The sequence below is a fragment of the Anticarsia gemmatalis genome, chromosome 13 (genome assembly GCF_050436995.1).
Source record: "Anticarsia gemmatalis isolate Benzon Research Colony breed Stoneville strain chromosome 13, ilAntGemm2 primary, whole genome shotgun sequence".
Classification (NCBI taxonomy): domain Eukaryota; kingdom Metazoa; phylum Arthropoda; class Insecta; order Lepidoptera; family Erebidae; genus Anticarsia; species Anticarsia gemmatalis.
This window is the reverse complement of record NC_134757.1, coordinates 12,379,377-12,398,991: the sequence shown is the minus strand read 5'-3', so window position 1 is coordinate 12,398,991 and position 19,615 is coordinate 12,379,377. Positions and strand designations below refer to the sequence as shown.

General features: G+C 36.4%; 2 protein-coding genes across 3 annotated transcripts in view; one reads left to right on the top strand and one right to left on the bottom strand.

The window, feature by feature from the left end:
* LOC142977537 (uncharacterized) overlaps positions 1–19,615 on the top strand; it is a 63,886-nt gene that overhangs the window by 1,468 nt on the left and 42,803 nt on the right. For both annotated transcript variants that reach the window (XM_076121473.1, XM_076121474.1), the window contains 13 exons: positions 328–481; positions 846–953; positions 1,335–1,443; positions 1,842–1,965; positions 2,308–2,424; positions 2,746–2,895; positions 3,280–3,369; positions 3,820–3,895; positions 4,348–4,432; positions 5,120–5,227; positions 5,497–5,617; positions 6,002–6,123; positions 6,424–6,841. In XM_076121473.1, the coding sequence (XP_075977588.1) occupies positions 328–481; positions 846–953; positions 1,335–1,443; positions 1,842–1,965; positions 2,308–2,424; positions 2,746–2,895; positions 3,280–3,369; positions 3,820–3,895; positions 4,348–4,432; positions 5,120–5,227; positions 5,497–5,617; positions 6,002–6,123; positions 6,424–6,841 (1,782 nt within the window). The remainder of the gene's footprint in view (positions 1–327; positions 482–845; positions 954–1,334; positions 1,444–1,841; positions 1,966–2,307; positions 2,425–2,745; positions 2,896–3,279; positions 3,370–3,819; positions 3,896–4,347; positions 4,433–5,119; positions 5,228–5,496; positions 5,618–6,001; positions 6,124–6,423; positions 6,842–19,615) is intronic.
* The window catches only part of LOC142977538 (transforming growth factor beta-1-induced transcript 1 protein), a 41,028-nt gene continuing 28,397 nt past the window's right edge, over positions 6,985–19,615 (bottom strand). Inside the window, exons 3-6 of the mRNA XM_076121475.1 lie at positions 19,345–19,518; positions 9,051–9,146; positions 8,489–8,623; positions 6,985–8,155 (exon numbers count right to left, since the gene is read on the bottom strand). Of these exons, the coding sequence (XP_075977590.1) occupies positions 8,081–8,155; positions 8,489–8,623; positions 9,051–9,146; positions 19,345–19,518 (480 nt within the window). The 3' untranslated portion in view covers positions 6,985–8,080. The remainder of the gene's footprint in view (positions 8,156–8,488; positions 8,624–9,050; positions 9,147–19,344; positions 19,519–19,615) is intronic.

Here is a 19,615-nt window from a genome sequence, read left to right as displayed (position 1 = left end):
GTTTCTGAAAAGATCATTTTGGGGTCCGAGTGGTATAAGTTTGCATTGCACTTCCCACGTAAGTGGTCAATGGTTCGATGGCGGAACCCAGGGCAACACACCAATGATTTTTCGAATTTATGTGTGTGTATGAATTATGAAGGAACACGTGAAGAAACATTGCATGCCAAAGTTTTGGTTAATACATTGATTGAGGGCATGCAAAGTCCCCAACTCTACTGGCCAGAGTGGTGGTATCAAGGCCTAGCCCCTCACTCGTTTGGGAGGAGACCCGTGCCCAGCAGTAATAGGTTAAAAAAACGTTAAAAAACCTTGTCCATCATTCAGAATCCGAACACATCACCACAACGCGGTCACGGCAACGGCGACAGTTCTTCCATGGAGGACAACCAGCACACGTGCGTGGTGACCTTCGCCGAAGACGTGGACCAGGACAGCGAGGTGTTCCATATATTTGATGACGATAATAATGAGAACTCAGGTATGTAACCCATAGATAAGTGGTATTTAAGTAGATACTGTTGAAATTTCTTGATTAGAGTGCTGGATTCAATTGCAATTAGCACACACACTGCACACCACTGTTCAGTCAGAAAAACTTTTACGTCTCACGTCTTAGATCAAATTTTAGCGTTACTTGATTTTATGCGGCATAATAAACTGTTTATTAGGTTTTTTACAAATTATATTTCATCAACGGGCCTTATATTTTTACCCCTTTACACGCATAGCAGCCAATCGTGCCGTGATGTTTTAAACTGATCGACGCGACGATTGAAAAAGTAAATCTAGCCAATGTATTGGAGCCTATTTGATATAACTTGCGAAGTTTATTTCTCTATAAGGAAGGGAGGATAGTGCACGCAACAGTCCGCCGACTGTCCGCGAGAGGCAGACGGGAGGCGCGGAGAGTCTATCACCAGAGCGACCCAGCACTGCCGGCAGGACTTCAAGTAAACACAATTTATTTACTTGAACTTTTATCGATATATTTCGTGCAAAAAAAAAAACGAAAAGCTATACCCGAGTAAGTATTTAGAAATTCTATGATTTACTAAATAAATGTTTTGCTACATACAGATCGTCTGAAACAATTAGACATTTTGCCAAATAGACCTACGGCCAGTTTTACAGTTTTTATAAATAAGTGGCAAATAAACTATCTGCTGCGTAAAGTGACAGCAAATGTATGAAAACAACTGTAAATTTCTATCTGATTAATATTCACATCCATTAAACTTTCCTGTTGTTGCAATCCTTTGTACTCTTCACCGTGTGTTTCTTTTTTAGCCTAATAGTGCCATAATAAATAATTTAATTAATTTAACACTTAGGTACGGACAAGTCTTCGGAGAACACGGCCAACGTGATCGAGAACAGCATCTACTGCGCTAAAACTAAGGACTTACGACTCAAGATCAATGATGAAATTATAAGCATGATGTAAGTTGCATGTTCAGTTATTTCTTGTTTGTTTTTCGCATAGTCAACGTGGATTTGTGACTACAGAGTGACTATATACTCTTAAACTACCTCACTGTGATTGCACGAGAATGAAGTCCAACTGAAACTGAGTGTTATTAGAATTTTCGGCCATAAGTAGAGCTCAAACCCGAAGCAACTCTGCTATTGTATTGCGTGGAAATAAAAAAATCTGATACTTATGTAGCTTTTGGATTATTTTTTTGTCGTTATGTCGTTTTCTACTATCTCAAATGATTATGCAATTAACAGTAGACAGACAGAATCATAAACCTTTATGAACTTTTGTTGCTTTATTATTCAACCAGACTTCGGACTTCCTACGGAATTTGCTTGTAATAAATAGTTTTCTTGTATAGTACGGCACTTGACCGCCGCGACATATTCTCGATGGAGCGAGATGAAATAATGCGAGTGATCAAGAGGTCGGGGGAGTTTTGTACCAGGTTCAACAGGATCTACATGTATCAGCTGCAAAGACAGGTAAACATTGACAACATTTAAAAGTATATTAGGTACTTTCATATGGTTTTCATTGTGATTATTTTTTGTGAGAAAATTTGTATACATTTTAAAGGATTGAAAACCCTTCAACAACGACATTTCAGACGTTCTCTGTTACGTCTCTTGTTTTTGCAATTTCATAGGCAAAACGAGTACCTTATAGAGAATTGCTGTTAAATTCAGACACAAAGTTACTACGCGTATTCTATATGCTACACTAGCGCAGAATGAATCTACGCTTATATAGCATATACTTAGGTATAGGTAAACTTATTTGCTTATCGATTATTAAAACTAATATCAACTTCGCATTTAAAACAGATGCACGATATAAAACGCAACAACAACTTGATGCTACCGTTCGCGAAGCACACGCAGTTTCAATCACAGATGGTGAGGATTGTCTCCCTGCATCAAAACTTGCTGCAGTCTTTCCAGGTAAGAAAGAGAACAAAAGAACTTTATGTTTCTCGTGTAATTTAAGTAAGGTAGATTGTAGAGCTTACTTTACTAATAAATTATTACATGCTGAATATCCAAAGGTAGGTCTTCAAAGCCAGGGACTAAATAGGAGCGTGGTAATTTTGGTACTAAATTAACGCTTAGTTTTATAATAAACCAGGTGTACACGCGGGATTCCCGGGATTTTGGGGAAGTCAAAACAACTGTATTGAAAAAAAATCCTGCATTTCATCAGAGATCTCAAACAGTCTCCATACCAAACAGATCTTCAGATTATCACTATAAATGTCGGTGCAGGTGTTCCACAAGTCCCTAGAACAGACGTGGTGTGTCCGTGAGAGTGTGTCGGCTCTGGGAGCGCTGGTGGGAGCCGCGCGCGCCGCCAGCGCGCACTGCGCCGCTGTGAGGCAGCCCAAACACCTCGCACATGCTAACGTGTATGATGATGTAAGTACTACAATAGACCAATAGTAATACTATATTGGGAGGAGACCCTTCCCTTGCAGAGGGACAGTAATGGGTTACTAAAAAAAGAACATACTACAATACATTATGTCGTTGCGAGATTTCAAAATTAAATCTCTACCTTAAAGATAAAATTTAACTTATTGAGACGTTTTGACTCGAAAGACTGACAAACGTCTTATAATATTACGAGCTTCCCTGTAAATTTTATTTTGCGATTCTTCTTTATTTAATAATTTAAATCTTCATTTAAATTATTATTTACCTGAAGAGTAAGAAATTGGCCTGCGACGTTAATGGGGTTTCGGAAGAATTTTAATACAAGTACTATGATTATATTAGAAAATATTTATTATTTCATTCTAGGACTTATTGAAATCGTGTGACAAATTAGAACAATTCGTGAATGAATACACACTGAGATGCGAAGAGTTCCTCAACGGGTTCTCAAAAATGGTGAGCTTTATAGTTTTTATTGCTTTTATTCAGCAATCTTGTTTTTGCTTTGTATTGCTAAGCTTGCAAACTACGTCATAATCAACAGAATCATTAGAATGTGGCAATGTGGAAATACGAGCGAGAGAGTCCTATAAAATCAAATGACGACATTCGCACGTCTACAATGGCCCGAGTTTGACTGAAAACTATTTCAGTTTTCGTTGTTAGTCAATTTTCTTGCTAAGATGATATTCTAAAGACTAGCAATATTGTCCATAAAATGAATGGCCACTCATTTTCTTGTTGTAACCAAAATTTTTTTTTTCCACATTTACGGATAATATTATAATATTTGCAGCGCAAATCAGGAAAGAAATCAACTAAGCATAAAATGAATGGCCACTCATTTTCTTGTTGTAACCAAAAATTTTTTTTCCACATATACGGATAATATTATAATATTTGCAGCGCAAATCAGGAAAGAAATCAACTAAGCATAAAACTAAGAAAAGAGCTATTCACTCCAAAAAGACTACTCAAATGGGTAAGTGATTTCAGACCGCAATATATTTTTATTGTAGAAGACTGTCTCATGGAAAGTGTCGCATCGTTAAGCTGCCTTGTAAACCATGTATCATAGGAGTTAAGGTTAACTTTAAATTGATTTATTCGAAACATTTTCGTCCCACCTTTGCTAGTGTGCACTAGGCCTTTTTAAGGGTTCCGTACCTGAAAAGTAAAAACGGAACAAAACTGAACGTAGGTAGACCCTATGCAGAGGACTCTCGGTTGGCAGTTCCACCGATCGGGCGATCAAGGCAACAGCCCTCGCCGTTGTGCCTTGCAATTCTTTTCAAAAGGACCTAAAATTCCTTTGATGTGGAGACTATAACAAACATAAGAAGAGAATCCCCTTCTTTTATTTTCGAAGTTGGTTAAAAACTGCTGATTTTATCCAGCTATCTCTATTGAATGCACAATCTTTTCGGTTTTCAGAAGCAGATGCGCGATTGTCAATGTATTCTCTTGACACCTTGAGATTAAATACAAAGTCACCGAGCTCTAAAGACGCGTTATCTAAGTAAGACAATTAACATTTTAAATATTGGAAAAATATCCTGGGAAGATATAGTCCAACAACTTAGTAGCGAGCCTTATAATATATATGTAACTTTTGCCACTGCCTGGAATTTCATACATCAGTGACCCCTGGGTTTATACAGCGGATGGTATCCTGTTTGATACACCTACTTTGTTTTAGAAATATACAGATTTGTCAATAAAAATCTAAATAAGTCGGGCATGCCAAGGCTCTCTACTAAATTGTCGGAACATAGTACAAGAGTACAATGCGCTTAGAATCGTATTCACTGGTAGTTGTAATCCGTGCGAACAAACGTATACGCCCGTATACGTATGTATAATCTATACTAATATAATAAAGCTGAAGAGTTTGTTTGTTTGTTTGATTGTTTGTTTGTTTGTTTGTTTGTTTGAACGCGCTAATCTCAGGAACTACTGTTCCGATTTGAAAAATTCTTTCAGTGTTAGATAGCCCATTTATCGAGGAAGGCTATAGGCTATATAACATCACGCTACGGTCATTAGGAGCGGAGTAGCAAGGAAAAATGTTACAAAAACGGGGAAAATTTTGACCCATTCTCTTAGGTGACGCAAGCGAAGTTGCGCGGGTCAGCTAGTAATCTATAAGGTGTGCATTATTTATTTTCTATAGTTATAAATGCTATATTTTGTATTATGTGAGCAGCGTAACAAAGAGTCGCGGTACTCTGAACACGGCCAGTCACAGCAAGGTAGCTTCACCGGCTAACGAAGAACCACCTGCTTCGCCGCCACCCAAAAAGAAGTCTCCCAGGTTCGTGTGTATTATTATTATGTTATGCTACTGCAATTGAGATAAATTTGCGCCACCTAATAATTTATGATAAACTCATAGCCATAGCTGTAGTTTTGCATTAAAAATCAAACTAAGTTTATCTGTCAAAAGTTGGGAAAGTACCTGAAAAATCGAAATAAAAATTAGGATAGTTACGCGTTCCGTCAAATACCGATGTTGTTACTTGGTTTGCAGTAGAATAAAATAAGCAATATTTGATTCTTAATATTATAATTGGCATTCTGCAGGTCGGGCAGGTCCCGCCGCCCACTCATGCGGGACCCGCACGCGGCTCGCGGTCGTGCTCCGCGCCAGCCGCGACCACTGAAGGACAATGAGATACGAACCATGGTGGAGGCTGTGGAAGCGGTATGTTGCTATTTTAGCGTCTTTTCTTACAAGTTTTGGAGTGAAATAGTAAAAATTGACCCCCAATTATATAGAAACACCAACTATTTCGTCTTAACGCCTCACAATTAAATTGTTTATTTATTCCTTCGGAAATAACAGGCTTGATTATATAGCCTGTATTTTGGAGTAAATATTAACAGAAATACTCAGAAACAACTTGTTGGCCTACCCGAGATTCTCGTAGATTCCCGGGATTTCCGAGACCTCATGATCATGATCGGTATCGGTTTCGAATCCGAAACAATAGAGAAGTAGAGACTAAGCAGTTGGACACACTAACGACTGCACTTAATGAAAAATAATCCTGGCTAAATATGATAGTTGACTATATTCTTTGTTCAGTGCACTTCAAGCCACATAAGCCCAGAAGACAGTCCTCACATGAACACGTACATGGCGCAGTTCCGCACCAAGATCAACGTGTCGTCACCGCGGCCTCATGTTGAACATGCTCCCATTACTAAGTAAGTTGTTATTGGCTAGATCATACCAGGCATTATTTTTCCCTTTCATAACTTTTACTCATGTATTTCTGTCGTTCTTTTTTATATTAGCAGACTGAGCAACACTGATTTGCCCAAGCTTGCCTATAACTTTGTTTCCAACGGCCGTAATCAAAAACGTTCAAAGTAGCGCTTTATATCAATAAAATATGAAAATCCCTTCAGTAGTTCTTGAGTCTATCAAAGGCTGTCGTAGGGAACCTTTTTGTCTAATATATGAATGTAATGCTATCATTAACAAATAATATTTTGATTTCCCAGGAAATCCCAGATAGCTACACCACGCAAGAGTCCCAAAGGCATACAAAACCACAGTCCTAAGCCTCTCAACTTAAAATCAACCCTAAGCTGCATTCAAAGCGTGAGCCAAGACTTGCTACTCACACAAACAACAGCAGTCTGCAAAATAACTTCTAAGAAGAAGAAGCCGACTAGAGAAGTGCGAGAGAAAGAGATAGAAGATATAGATGGGGATAACAGCAAGGATTCTATAACGGCGGAGTCGCCGCGGACCCTGACGCCGAAGTCGCCAATAACGCCAGTGTCGCCAATCCCGCCGTTGCCGATGATGGCGCCGAACTCGCCGGTCCCTGACGCGTTGTCGCCGCAGAATCCGCTTTCGCCAGTACAGCCAATTGCGCCTATTTCGCCGGAGAGAGAGGAGAAGAGAGATAGAAAGGTAAGATTTTAACGTATAATAGATGATATTTTATTTAGGCTATTCTATGACCTTCTTAGCGCGGTTTGGAATAATTTTATTCGTGATGTCAGCTACTACTTTCTAGTTCCATACAAGTAAGGTAAATAAATAATACAATAATGTCTTCAAAAACAATTTTAATAATTTATTGGAAAAATAACCATTTCGGAAAAGCGTACAAAATATAAAAACTAGCACATCTTTTTAACATTTTATATAAATGAATAAATACAATCGAAAGCACGAAGCATCACAGTGACAATTTAATGTTTAATTTTAAGATTATTTACAACATTTTTTCTTCAAATACTTTGATTAACTTATAGCTAGGTCCGCGTATGACTGGCGCGGTTAAGCTACGTTTGATAAGGCCACCTGACGGATGGGTAGACAAACGTCTACTACAGTATACATTTATATCGCCTGTTTCATAAATTCATAGTTTATAAGCTTAAAATTCAGAATATTCATTAAAATAAACAAAGCTTACAATAGATATCATAATAAGCTTTAGCTTCTGAAACAGGATCTAATTATGTACTAGTTCACCCAGTCCATACTAGATGGCGTTATTCACAAATTATGCACCACTGGACTTAATAAAAATAATATTTGTTAAAACAACTTTTTTACATCAAAAGTTGTCTAACATGTTGACAAAACTTCATACTATATAATTTAATAACAATAATTATTATATTTGTAAAGGAAATCCTTAAAAATACTGTCATATAACTGCTTTATATGTTGTCCGTACTGTTTATAACTAGTCATTATTCTTACATTATTATGTAGTTTAGCAATATATTTTGTGATGTGTTTTTCTCGAAGATCGGGAGTTTTACTACATTCTGTTCAGTATAAGTGGTGTTCTATACAACTATGAACTTCACAGTTCCAGAAATAGCCCAAAAGTAAGTTTGAGTCTTACTTTGGTTGCAATACGCTTAAATAATACTAAGTGCAGTTTGATGGTTCATAAAACAGGTGTATTTTTTTTTAAACCATAAAGAAATGGGTTTACCTGACGAGCCATTTGGGCGACTGATTATCATTTTATCGCAGACTTTTTGTATTATCAAAAATAAAACAAGCAAATCATCCCCCGATCTTTGAAAATCTAATTATGTATAATAATTTAAGCTCCATACTGTCGGCTACTCGATGGGTGTTGTAAAACGTAACGATATAAATAAAACGCGCGCGTTATATGTACGTTTAAGCGCATTTGCCGCACAGGGGCTTGTTGTCCATCACAGAGAATGTCGCGTCTGTCACTGGGTTCCTGCATTTCTGTGGAAAGAAACAGAAAAAAAAATCATAAGAATGACGTAATAATACTTATGAAAGAAATTGTAGAGGCAGAACCTTCAATTTGGGGATATATTTGTGTTAAAAAAAACTGATCTTTGACGGATCCAAAGTCACGCGCCTATGGGCAATATACATAACAAATAATATATTCATTCAATAGACACGGTTGAGGGGGGCAGTCTTGTATTGCCCATGTGCCCAACCTCGAAAGAAACTCTGTGTTTTCTATTGAAAGATATTCTGCTGGTGATTAGGGGTATAAAGTTAGTGCTATTTTTCAATAGTTGCTAAAATAATAAGGTGATATGTTACCATGCAAGTGAAGCACTCGCGATGCCACTTGGCGTCGAGCGCGATGATGGCCTTGTCCACGATGGGGGAGGCGCATCCCTTGCAACGGGCCGCGAACTTATCCGCGTAGCACGGTGAGCAGTAGGGGCGGCCGGCCTGGAAATATACAGAAAAGTATAACTACTTGATCTAAATGAACTTAGCAGAAGAAGTAGGCAGAAGAAGGTCGTAAGGCACAGAAAATCTCAAAGAGGTCTGTTGTTCTTCTGTGTTGTTTTTCAGTTAATCGCTGAATTTTGTATTTTTTTTTTCTAAATATCACTTTGGATAGAGAGATTAGGATTTCTTATCTGGAGGTATAATTTCGTCTTATATTGAGATTAAACTAAGCCTCCCGTGAGCAGTCTGTAAAAGTAAATAAACTCGGCAGGGATTCTTGTAAGATGAGCAAATAACTTCCTTGTCACTCTTCTGTGATTCCCCAAGAATGCCCAAGAATAGAATATAACTTTAATGGCCTCTCTTCATTACCTAGCCTCGGCTTGTTCCAAACGAGTTCTATAAAATTGGTTGTTAAATTTACCTGTTCCATGAAGCCACCTCCTCCGAGCTCCTTCCTGCAGCCGCCGCAGATGAAGTGGTGAGCGTGCCATGACACACCCAGGGCTTGGATCACACGCTGTAAAACAAAAGAAAATACTACTATAATACATTTGTATATCATAAAAGAGTGTTTTATAGCCCCCGATTGAAAAGTAAATATTTTGCTTAATAAAATGCCATGGAAATCAGACGGTCAGTTTCAGGGACATTTTGAGTAATGTATCTGTAAGAATTCGGCCTCATATAAAACCAGACACAGCATGGTAATAATAACGACTAATTTTCATTCAAAATTGCAATTGAAGCATATAAGGCTCGAAAACCGTAGTGTTGAATCCCAAAATTGATATCCTTCTAAACATTGAAATTCCAATCAACAAAGGTAGGCTACTATACTCGGGCCATTTCAAACGTGCGAACTAAGTCATGTCATTTTATCGGAGTCTCTCGCTCACACTTACACATTGTCACACTCATTTCATTCTTTTGATTATGAAGTAGTTCGCACGTTTGTAACGGCCTTATTATAGTAGGCAGGTAAAACTTGCGTCAAAATAAGGAAGTACCTGTACTTTAAATCATTACTTTATGATGTACAAATGTGTTCGCTTATTTGTTCCGATTATTAATAGACGGTGCCTTAAACGGTTAACCTTTACGATGGGTAGTCATGAGTGATCCTATTCAGTTCAGTTGTTTTTCTCAGATGATGTCATACAATGGGCGGCTGGAACATGGTGGCCATTGTTTTGTAACATAGCAACTGGGTTATGTGTTGTATTATGGGATATTGTCACAACTATGTTTGGGTTACGTTAGTGGTCCTCTATTGATTGGTCTATTAAAAATGTTTGAACTGCAAGATATTAAATTTGATATTACTGCAGGCATCGAGGCGCTCATAGCCAGTTGCACTCGCCAGTCGGTAAACGATCTGTGAGTTAAGCAACCGCTGGCGCGGTCATTCTATAGATGGGTGACCGCATAGTGGTATTTAAACTGAGCGTCTCCATGCTTCGGAGGGCACGTAATACGTCGGTCCCGGTTGTTCTCTACTAAGATAACAGTCGTTAAGGCATGTCAAAGGCCTCTCCGGTGGCTTGAACAACTTTGACACTAGGTTGACCACTATCCGTACGATAGATAGATAGATAGACTTCAGGCGAAAGATATATGTTATAGATAGAAGATACGTGATATGTTTCCTTCTTTGGTTTATACTCATCTTTTTTATAGAATTTTGGTTTTTCAATGACGGTGTAATAATAGATCGTTAGGTGGTTCCAAATTGGAAACTGAGTCTACCGAACAGTATGATATTTATAAAACACAAATTTTCAATGCAAGTGCAAAGTGTATTTAACTATTTTCTACAAATTTAGAGTCTACTTCTGCTACAACTAACTATGGAAGTCGGCTTCCCATTTTCCCAAATAAGGCTAATCATTAAACTTATACAGTTGCCGCCAAATAACTTGAACAATTTCACTATATCATAAGGAACGATTTCTAGGTCCGCTTTGAAAGAATAGCAGAGCGCGACGGCTAGGGCTATAGCGCTTCGATCGCTTGTTTGGTAGAACAGTCAAACGAGAGTCCTCTGCACTGGGTCTACGTTAAGTTTGCTTTCTAAAATAACTTCTTGTGTTCAAGTTGTTTGGCGACACCTATACAAATAAATCATACAAACAATCCTACATTAAAATCGTTACATGTATTTCGATCTAAGATCAATAGATAACTCCATAAAAGTCAGTAGCAACAGACAGATCAATTAGAAATCAATTAGTAGTTCCACTATGTTTTTGCGCCGTTCGGTAGGAAGTGAACTGTTTGATCTAAGCTGAGTAATGGTGTTGCGTCAATAGTGTTGTTTGAACTGTCTTAGCCTTCACGCTTGTTATTCTTTAGGTAGGTAGTAGATTCACTAGTTAAATTGTGGTAATTTAGCATACCCGTGTACCTTATCTTCCTCTGGCACTTTTATCTGTCTTGTGGTCGCGTTTGCCACTCCCTCATAGGTCTTTTGAGATCGTCCTCTACCTGACGCCTCCTTAATATCGGCAATAGATGAATACAGGCCAATGATGCCGCGCGATACCCGCGTAATGTTCATAATTTAAACTAGAATACGCTTTTACTTTGAGTAAAACAAAAAATAGATTTAGGGCTTTCAATTTTGAAAGTCTTTATTCATCCGTGCTCTGTAACTTTTATTCGGTTCGGTGTTCAGTGATTTAGCTGAAAAGCGTAACAGCTACATAGATTTTCGCACATTTAATATTAGTTATAGCATAGGTCTTTAGCATGATTCTCTACATTCGGTTCTATAGAATATCGAAAATGTTATACTTGAAATGTATTATAAAAATAGGATATGTAACGGAGTTCAGTAGAGGCGCTAATCAGATTTTCATACAACATTTAACGATAGTTAGCCGGCTGTCGATAATAGATAATATTAGAATGACACCCTTATTACAAAGCTTTAACACTCACTAATCTTTATTACCTGACGCTAATTTAACACCTGATACATCTATAAAACTACACACAACTCAAACAAGGCAAGCCCCTTCAAAAAAGATCAACATGACTAATTTGCCCATTAAATCTACGGCCCGACCTCCCACGGCTAACAGATGAACTATAAAACTCATGCTTTCGCCTGTGCCCATGTAAGGGCGGCACGGAAGAGTGAATCACACGACCTTTACACGTCATGAAGTATACTTTGTTATGGAGGCGGCTGTGACGTGATAATTTGTTTGGGAGATTAAAGACCTATAAGGTTTTGAGAGATTAAGTGAGGTGGTGTGATTAATTGTAGACTGGCATGAGTGAGTTCACATTAAGTAGCCTTATTTATAGATTTGGTGTAAGCTTTAGGCCTACTGTAAAAAACTTCGGGTAAACGAAACATAATTTAATCGAAAACGAAGTTTCGTTACAATTTTAATGTTTGATAACTATCAATAAATTTATGATTTCGTAGTTGCGCGATTTATTACACGAATAAGGGTCTTTATTATGTATAAAATTACCTTCATAAGAAATAAAAAAAACAGGATGAAAAGAAAACCGTAGCCTGTATCCCATATTTAGGTTTTTACCAATTCATTTGCATTTTAAAATACAATGAACAGCCATCTAAGTTGTGTAGTAGAACTTTATTTATTACTATTATTAAAATTTTATACAACTACAAATTCGTTAAGTAGATAGAGACATATTATAATAATATTATGCCTAGAGCGATACACCCAAAAAGTACTTAAACAAATCTAGTTAGCTACCAATACATCTTCATAATTGACATACAATTAATCACCGATAACCTCGTTATTTGTATATTTGTTAGAAACAATCGTTGTGTAGTGTAACTGACCTTTCATCGTTATCGAACTTGATTCATTCCTATATTTAAAGTTGAGCTCAGCTTTGTAAAACAAGCATTCTCTTGTAAAAGGCTCCTTTATCTCTATAACATAATTTATTGTTGTAAAATGTCGTGTATCAAAAATAAATATTACTTCCTAAAGATCAGAAATATACTTGCAATGAATTCCATGATTGTGTACCTATTTAACACATGGATTGAACCCAAGACCCCCCCTCCCCCTCGCTGCTGATAAGTGGCGTCGATCACCTCGAATGTTAGTTAATTTAAGCTCAATAAAAGTAATTATTATTACATACAAATGTAATATCAAGCCTTTCTCCCAAAGGGGTAGGCAGGGAACAAAGAACGCCACTTGGTACGATCCTTACAAGCTTCTCTTGCCTCATTCTCATCCATCATATGTATATTTTTTTAAGAAAAAAACTTTGCTTTTCCTATAAATATAATAGACAGGAGATACTTAAGATTCGAAACGTCAAACAAATAAAGGGAGTTTTAAATTGAACTTATATTGCTACTTATGTGTATATTATATCTATGAGAATAATAAAAACTTGCCATTGATACAGCTTGATATCATAATTGCTTTAATTAGAACGATTGAGTGAGCTTGTAACACTATTTATAGTGTGTTGTTAATTGTTGCGTGCGAACTGATTACGATGTTTTGATTGTTATAGAGGTTGATGTGGACTAATTGTATGGTGTAAAGCTCATACATTGAATGGAACTAGCCACTGCTAGCGGGAAATTTTCCTATGATCTTTATGTTAGTAGGTTCATTAGGAAAAGTCATGTAGTTTTCTATTTAGGCAGTAGGCTCCGTTACGAAAACCGTTATAGTTAAATATTTATCCTGAGAATGGTTCTATTACAGGTGTAAGTTTTCATGAGATTAAACTTGTATAGGGTTGTTCAAACTGCCCAGTGCCCAGAAATTTTCAACAGTTTCTGGAACTCGACTTGTATTTCATATCTTCACGTCCCTTTTAAAGATATCTTAACGACTAACTTGTTGATACGTTTATTTCAATACTAATTACTTGCCATTGATCGTTTGCAACTAAACTGACTACCGATGTGAATAAAGTTGATAGTTTAGAAATCGTAGTAGCTTATAAAATCGACTGCCTCCGTGGCGCAGTGGTTTAGGTCGCCACGCCGATACCACTGCAACGGGAGGTCGTGGGTTCGATTCCCACACGGAGCAATTATTTGTGCGATCCACAAATAATTGCTTTGGGTCTGGTTGTGCTTTGTGTCCGTTGTTTGTATGTTTGTAAAAGTCCCCGCGACACAAGAGCAATTCTTAGTGCGGGAGTTGTCTGTTTTAAAAATAAAAAAAAAAAAAATAAAAAAAAATCAGAAACGTAACAGTAGAACGTAACGTAACGTAGGTATAGATCTCTTAATTACCCATTACTACAAACAATTAGTTTGTTTACAATACAAATAACGATACATATTGATTCATCACCACTGTCGCAGTGTTCTTCAATTAAGTTCTATTACCGAGATATTGACTGAGTACAGATGTTAATCCACACATGATTTGAATAACAATATGTTCGTATTGGCTCATTATTCTCCCTTTGCCGCTTTACTGTGTGATAAATCACCGCCTTTATGTTGCTTTTATCCTGTGCTGTTTCTTGAATAAAGACTATAAAATAAAGAATATTAAACATCTCCTTTTTAGTAATCTATACTTAATATTATAAAGCTGAAGAGTTTGTTTGTTTGTTTGTTTGTTTGTTTGTTTGAACGCGCTAATCTCAGGAACTACTGATCCGATTTGGAAAATTCTTTCAGTGTTAGATAGCTCATTTATCGAGGAAGGTTATAGGCTATATATCATCACGCTACGACTAATAGGAGCAGAGCAGCAGTCAAAAATGTTACAAAAACGGGGAAACAATTGATTCATTTTCTCTTATGTGACGCAAGCGAAGTTGCGCGGGTCAGCTAGTAAGTTTAATAATGCTGTGATCCTTAGATACTTGTAAAAAAGTATTTAGTTTTGTATAAAACAAGACAGTTATAATAGAATCAAATAAAAAAAAATACTTAAATGGATGTTGTAGAATTTCATGAAAGTCGCACATGACCAGCAGTGGACGTCTTTTGGCAGTAATGCTGAGTTCACAAAGCCCTTATTAGCTACTTGTACTAAGGTTGACCGTTTAAAAGGCACGATTGCATAACAATACTGTCATCATTTGGGTCTCAATATTATAAACTCTAGTATATGATATTAGGGACTCGACTAATTGTTTTTGAATACTAACGATGATTAATTTTAAGCAATACCCAGCATACAATTCTATTGAGGGCACAACCTAACCCTACTCATAATTATCAATGCTTTTTCTTATCAATATAATTACTAAGTCCGTATACCAAGGTGAAGAACTAATTAAACAAGACAAATGACTCATAATATGCATTGTTTACATAAATATTACATTTAATACGTGTTCATAATTGATTTTTAATAGCTCCTGATATGACTTGCGTTATGTAAGTGAACTCAGTGTTTTATTCATTTATAATGGAGTTTAATTGAACTTGTGATGCAGGTCAAGATGTTGTTCTATTTTAAGACTGATTATGCTGAAAGATTTCCGTTTTCCTTCTAGGCCGCATTAGAGTCTCATTGCGAGTGGCGACTTTGTGAAAGGATTCTCGTGATCACGTAAATTTATTGCGAAAACAGCGTATAATTTCACATAATATTAGAAGTAAATAAAAAAACTATTTATTTTTCGTAATTAATCCCTGATCCAACTAAGCTATTGGGATATTTGATTTAGAATTCTAGACGATAAAACATACATGAGTTTTTTTTACTATTATTTTATGTCTGTATCCACTATAGGTATGTAGTCTAAACAATTCATCAATAAATTCTACAACTTTTTTACTGATAGCTTGCCAATCAATAAATGCTACTACCTGTAATGCGTTTCATAATTACACTTAGTTGTATAACATCCCTATCAAAACAAAAATGATTTGACTTAAATTCGGTTCAAGGGAAACCTTACGATATGATAAAAAAATCTCCTATTCACCATGACTCATCTTACAACTAGACTGTTCTTATAGTCGTTAATGTCATTTCTTCATAATTTTATGGCTTCAATCTGAGTTTTACGCCCGTCCGTATAAGGATGATAGTGGGCGAGCGCCTCAGGATAGTTCTATGACACGCGGTCATCTTGTTACGTTTAGAGATTGATTGATTGAGATTACTCATGTAATAAGTAGGTATAGGTTGTTTTTGTGACATGATATTTTATTCTAGGGCTAAATATTTAATTTGAAACGGACATCTTACGTAGTAAAAATCATTATTGATCATGATATTTTGTTTTGAAATTGCATAGACAGTCGATGTCTTATCGCAAGTTAGTGATACAATATTTTTTTTATTTAACGGCGTTATATGCTACTGAAGCGAAACAACTTCTTAGGGATCGTATTAAGTTCACTCTTTGGTATCTGCCTACCCCCAAAGGGAACAAGTCGTAGTATAGTATAGTATAGCATATGTAGTTCTCGGCGGTCTGAGCCCCCACAAAGCCCTGTTATAATGTTTTTTCCAGTTATCAGTTAAAAGCTATACTCTCATATAATATCCGTATTATGCTTAAAACCTAAAGCTGTAATAAACCTCTATATTAGCTAAAATGATGTCACTGTAGTAGTTGTCGCCCAGCAGGGGACTCGAATACTATTTTATAGGCTCGTTAACTTTTGATTGAGGGTTACATCGCTGAAGTAATAGCTTTCAAGTAGGTATAGTAGTTGTGGATATGTTTGAAGTAATAGGCGGCTCAGTTAATAGATAATTCGACTAAAAACTATTTTTTTCATATTGGCTGATCCACAATACTATAACAATATAATAATATGACTTATTTTAAAGGTGAAAGAAAATACCACGATAAAACTGCATGCCTGAGAGCATTTTTTAGAGTTCTTTGAACCAGTTCTTGAAGGTATGTTAAGTCGACCAGTTACGCGGCCAGCGTAGTAGACTAAACCCATAGGCATTCTTTCATTTATCTTTGTAAATTAGTGAGACAGTCATGAAATAAAATATTTCTACTATAAAAATTATCTTCAGGTAGCCTGAACAACTTGGACAATGTACCTAATAACACATGTGTAATAGTTCTAGAAAGGTCCAGAGATATTTTATCAAAGCTAACATGTGACGTCAATCACTTTCCCTATAAATTCCAAATTGATGAGCACTTCTAGATAAACCTTAAATATAATATTACTTATCAGTAAACGATTAGATAGAGCGAAAGCACATGCTCTGACATGCTTTCGAATATTTATATTAATAAAGTGCTAAGGATGAAAAGGTGTCTCTTTCATATAAAATGACTGTTGAATTAGTTGAAATAGTTAACTGTGGCTTGTAAAAAAAATACGAAACATACCACCTTGAATGTAGCAAAATCACTCTCACGTATTTGATTAGGTAAGTAATAAAACTGAAAACTAAAATCTAATCGCATAAAGTATACATATACCACAGAAAACCTTTTTAAAGCAGATACAATCAAAATCAAATCATTTATTCATTTAGGTCAAATATTGACACTTATGATAGTCGTTACAATGGAGAATGTTACCTAATTTTGATTTTTAGCACTCCATATTCTCGTTTAAAAATAAAAAATACTGGTGAAAGAATTACTTCGATACGTCAATTACTTTTCGATTTATAAGTAAAACAAGTTGTAACCGCACGACGCTTGCTCTCGGTGACAGTGTGACGTCACTCTACACTTGCTCAGTGTGGCTCACACAGTCCGCTTGCGGTCGCGCGCTCAATGCGTTGAAATTATTCCAAAATACTTTTAAAAATGTCCAATTCAAATACTAGGAAATCATATGTTGTGCCTAAATGTAATTTAATTTTATGTAGGTAAGTATATAAGTAATAATAAATAACTTCATCTTATAATGAAACAATTTCTAACCGGATTGATCGCGAGTTTATTGTGTGTTTTTTTTTATTTTAATGTGGCAGGAAAAATGTAAAATCAATAAGTACGCGATTATTTCGGTTAAAATTTGTTCATTATAATATGCAGTGATCGTAAATATCTAACATATTACTTATACATATGTATAATATACTAGAAGCGGCCCGCGACTTCGTCCGCATGGAAACCCTTCCCGCGTAAATCCCGATCCTTCGGAACTCCGGGATAAAAAGTAGTCTATGTGTTATTCTGGGTCTTCAGCTACCTATTGTATATCAAATTTCATCGTAATCGGTTCAGACAAATTTGCGTGAAAGAGTAACAAACATCCGTACATACTTACATACATACATACGTACATACATATATACGTACATACATACATACATATATACGTACATACATACATACGTACATACATACATACATTCGTACATACTTACATACATACATACATATATACATATACAAACTTACGTACATACGTACATACGATGACATACATACATATGTATATTCTCACAAATTTTCACATTTTTATTATTAAGTAGGATTTTGGAGGCAACAAAACCTCTATTTGTTCCACAAAATAATTCGCAACCATTATTCCATTTATTTTAGGTAGTTTATCCGATTGCCCTTTTTCAAATCCTCTATCCATTTTATTAATCGAATAGTATTTACTATTATTATAAGTTATTTTATACATAAGCGGACAAAAACACAACAAAATACTACGCAAGCTATACTAAGACTACCAAAATACTAAGCAGGACGCGGCCCGCGCGGCGCGGCAATGTAGTATGACGTCACAGCCGCTCACGCGGCTGCTAGCGGGACTCGATATTTTTCGAAACTTTGAATGCTTATAAAATCAAAACTATTCGGTATTTTTGACTGAAACAAAAACTAGTTTATATGTATACATACAGGCCATACTGTGTCAAAATTTAAAGCGATTTGGCATACCTAGTAACATTCTCCATTACTGAATCTACCAGACGAAATACAGCTAGTCTGTAATTTCCCTTTATTTTTTTTTTCACTCATGTCAATGTCCGGATTCTAAACTATTTCTCAATATCTAAACTCATTTTCTATTACTAGAAATCGTCTCACTAATTCACTCTTTCAGCGTTCACCCACGTATAACGTTTAACGACATTTTCCTACGTTTTCCAAACAGTAGCAGTCACGTTGCATCACATGTTGGTCTTGAAACTCGCGCCTTCAATGTTTAATGATGCTCTATTTTGTAATGTCTAACGTAAATTCATGGAAATTGTGAAGTTTACTGAGAATATGTTTATTGCAATTTAATTCTTCGCTAAAATAAAATTCCTCCGATTTCTTTAACATTTTCACTGCGATCTGCTGCACTATGGTGGTTCATTTTGTAGAACCAAGTAATGTAACTTCCCGGAAAACTTTATTCTGTTTATTCAACCCAGCATGTTGTATCCATGCCACAACTAATAAAGATATCTTTAAATTATAGAAGGAACTAAAGAACGAAAACTTTAAATTATAGAAGGAGCTAAAGAAAAAAGAAAGCTAATTTAACGACACGGTTTAACTATCGTACCTTATCGTTAAACCTCTAAAACTTTGCTTTATGAACCTGAAATGTTAGTATACGACCTATACTGTCTAGTATAGTATAGTAGTAACCCTATCATTTCCTAGCCACTAGCCGCCTTTACACACACACACTCTATCGCACGTTCTAATGAGCGTACAAAACAAACGGGAAAGCTGCGCGGTCGTCGATCGCGATTTTCTTCTCGGGCTTGACAGAAAACAAAAGACAATCAAGAATGCGTCTCATATAGAGAAAATGAAAGTAGTGCAGAAGTACTTACGTCAGTAATAGGCTCCCCACATCCATGGCACCTGGGGCTATGGTGCTTGGCGAAGCACGGCACGCAGTGTACTCCACCGTCGTGCTGGTGGAACTTGGCGCCGTCTATCGGCTTGCGGCACGTGTTGCACGTGAAGTGTTCGGGGTGCCACTTCTTGTTTAGTGCTGTTACGATCTGGGGAGAGAAGACAATGCGATAAAATCATAGCGATAGCTCTCAAAGATCGTTTGTTTACATTTTATAGACACCATCTCGAGTGACATATGGGATG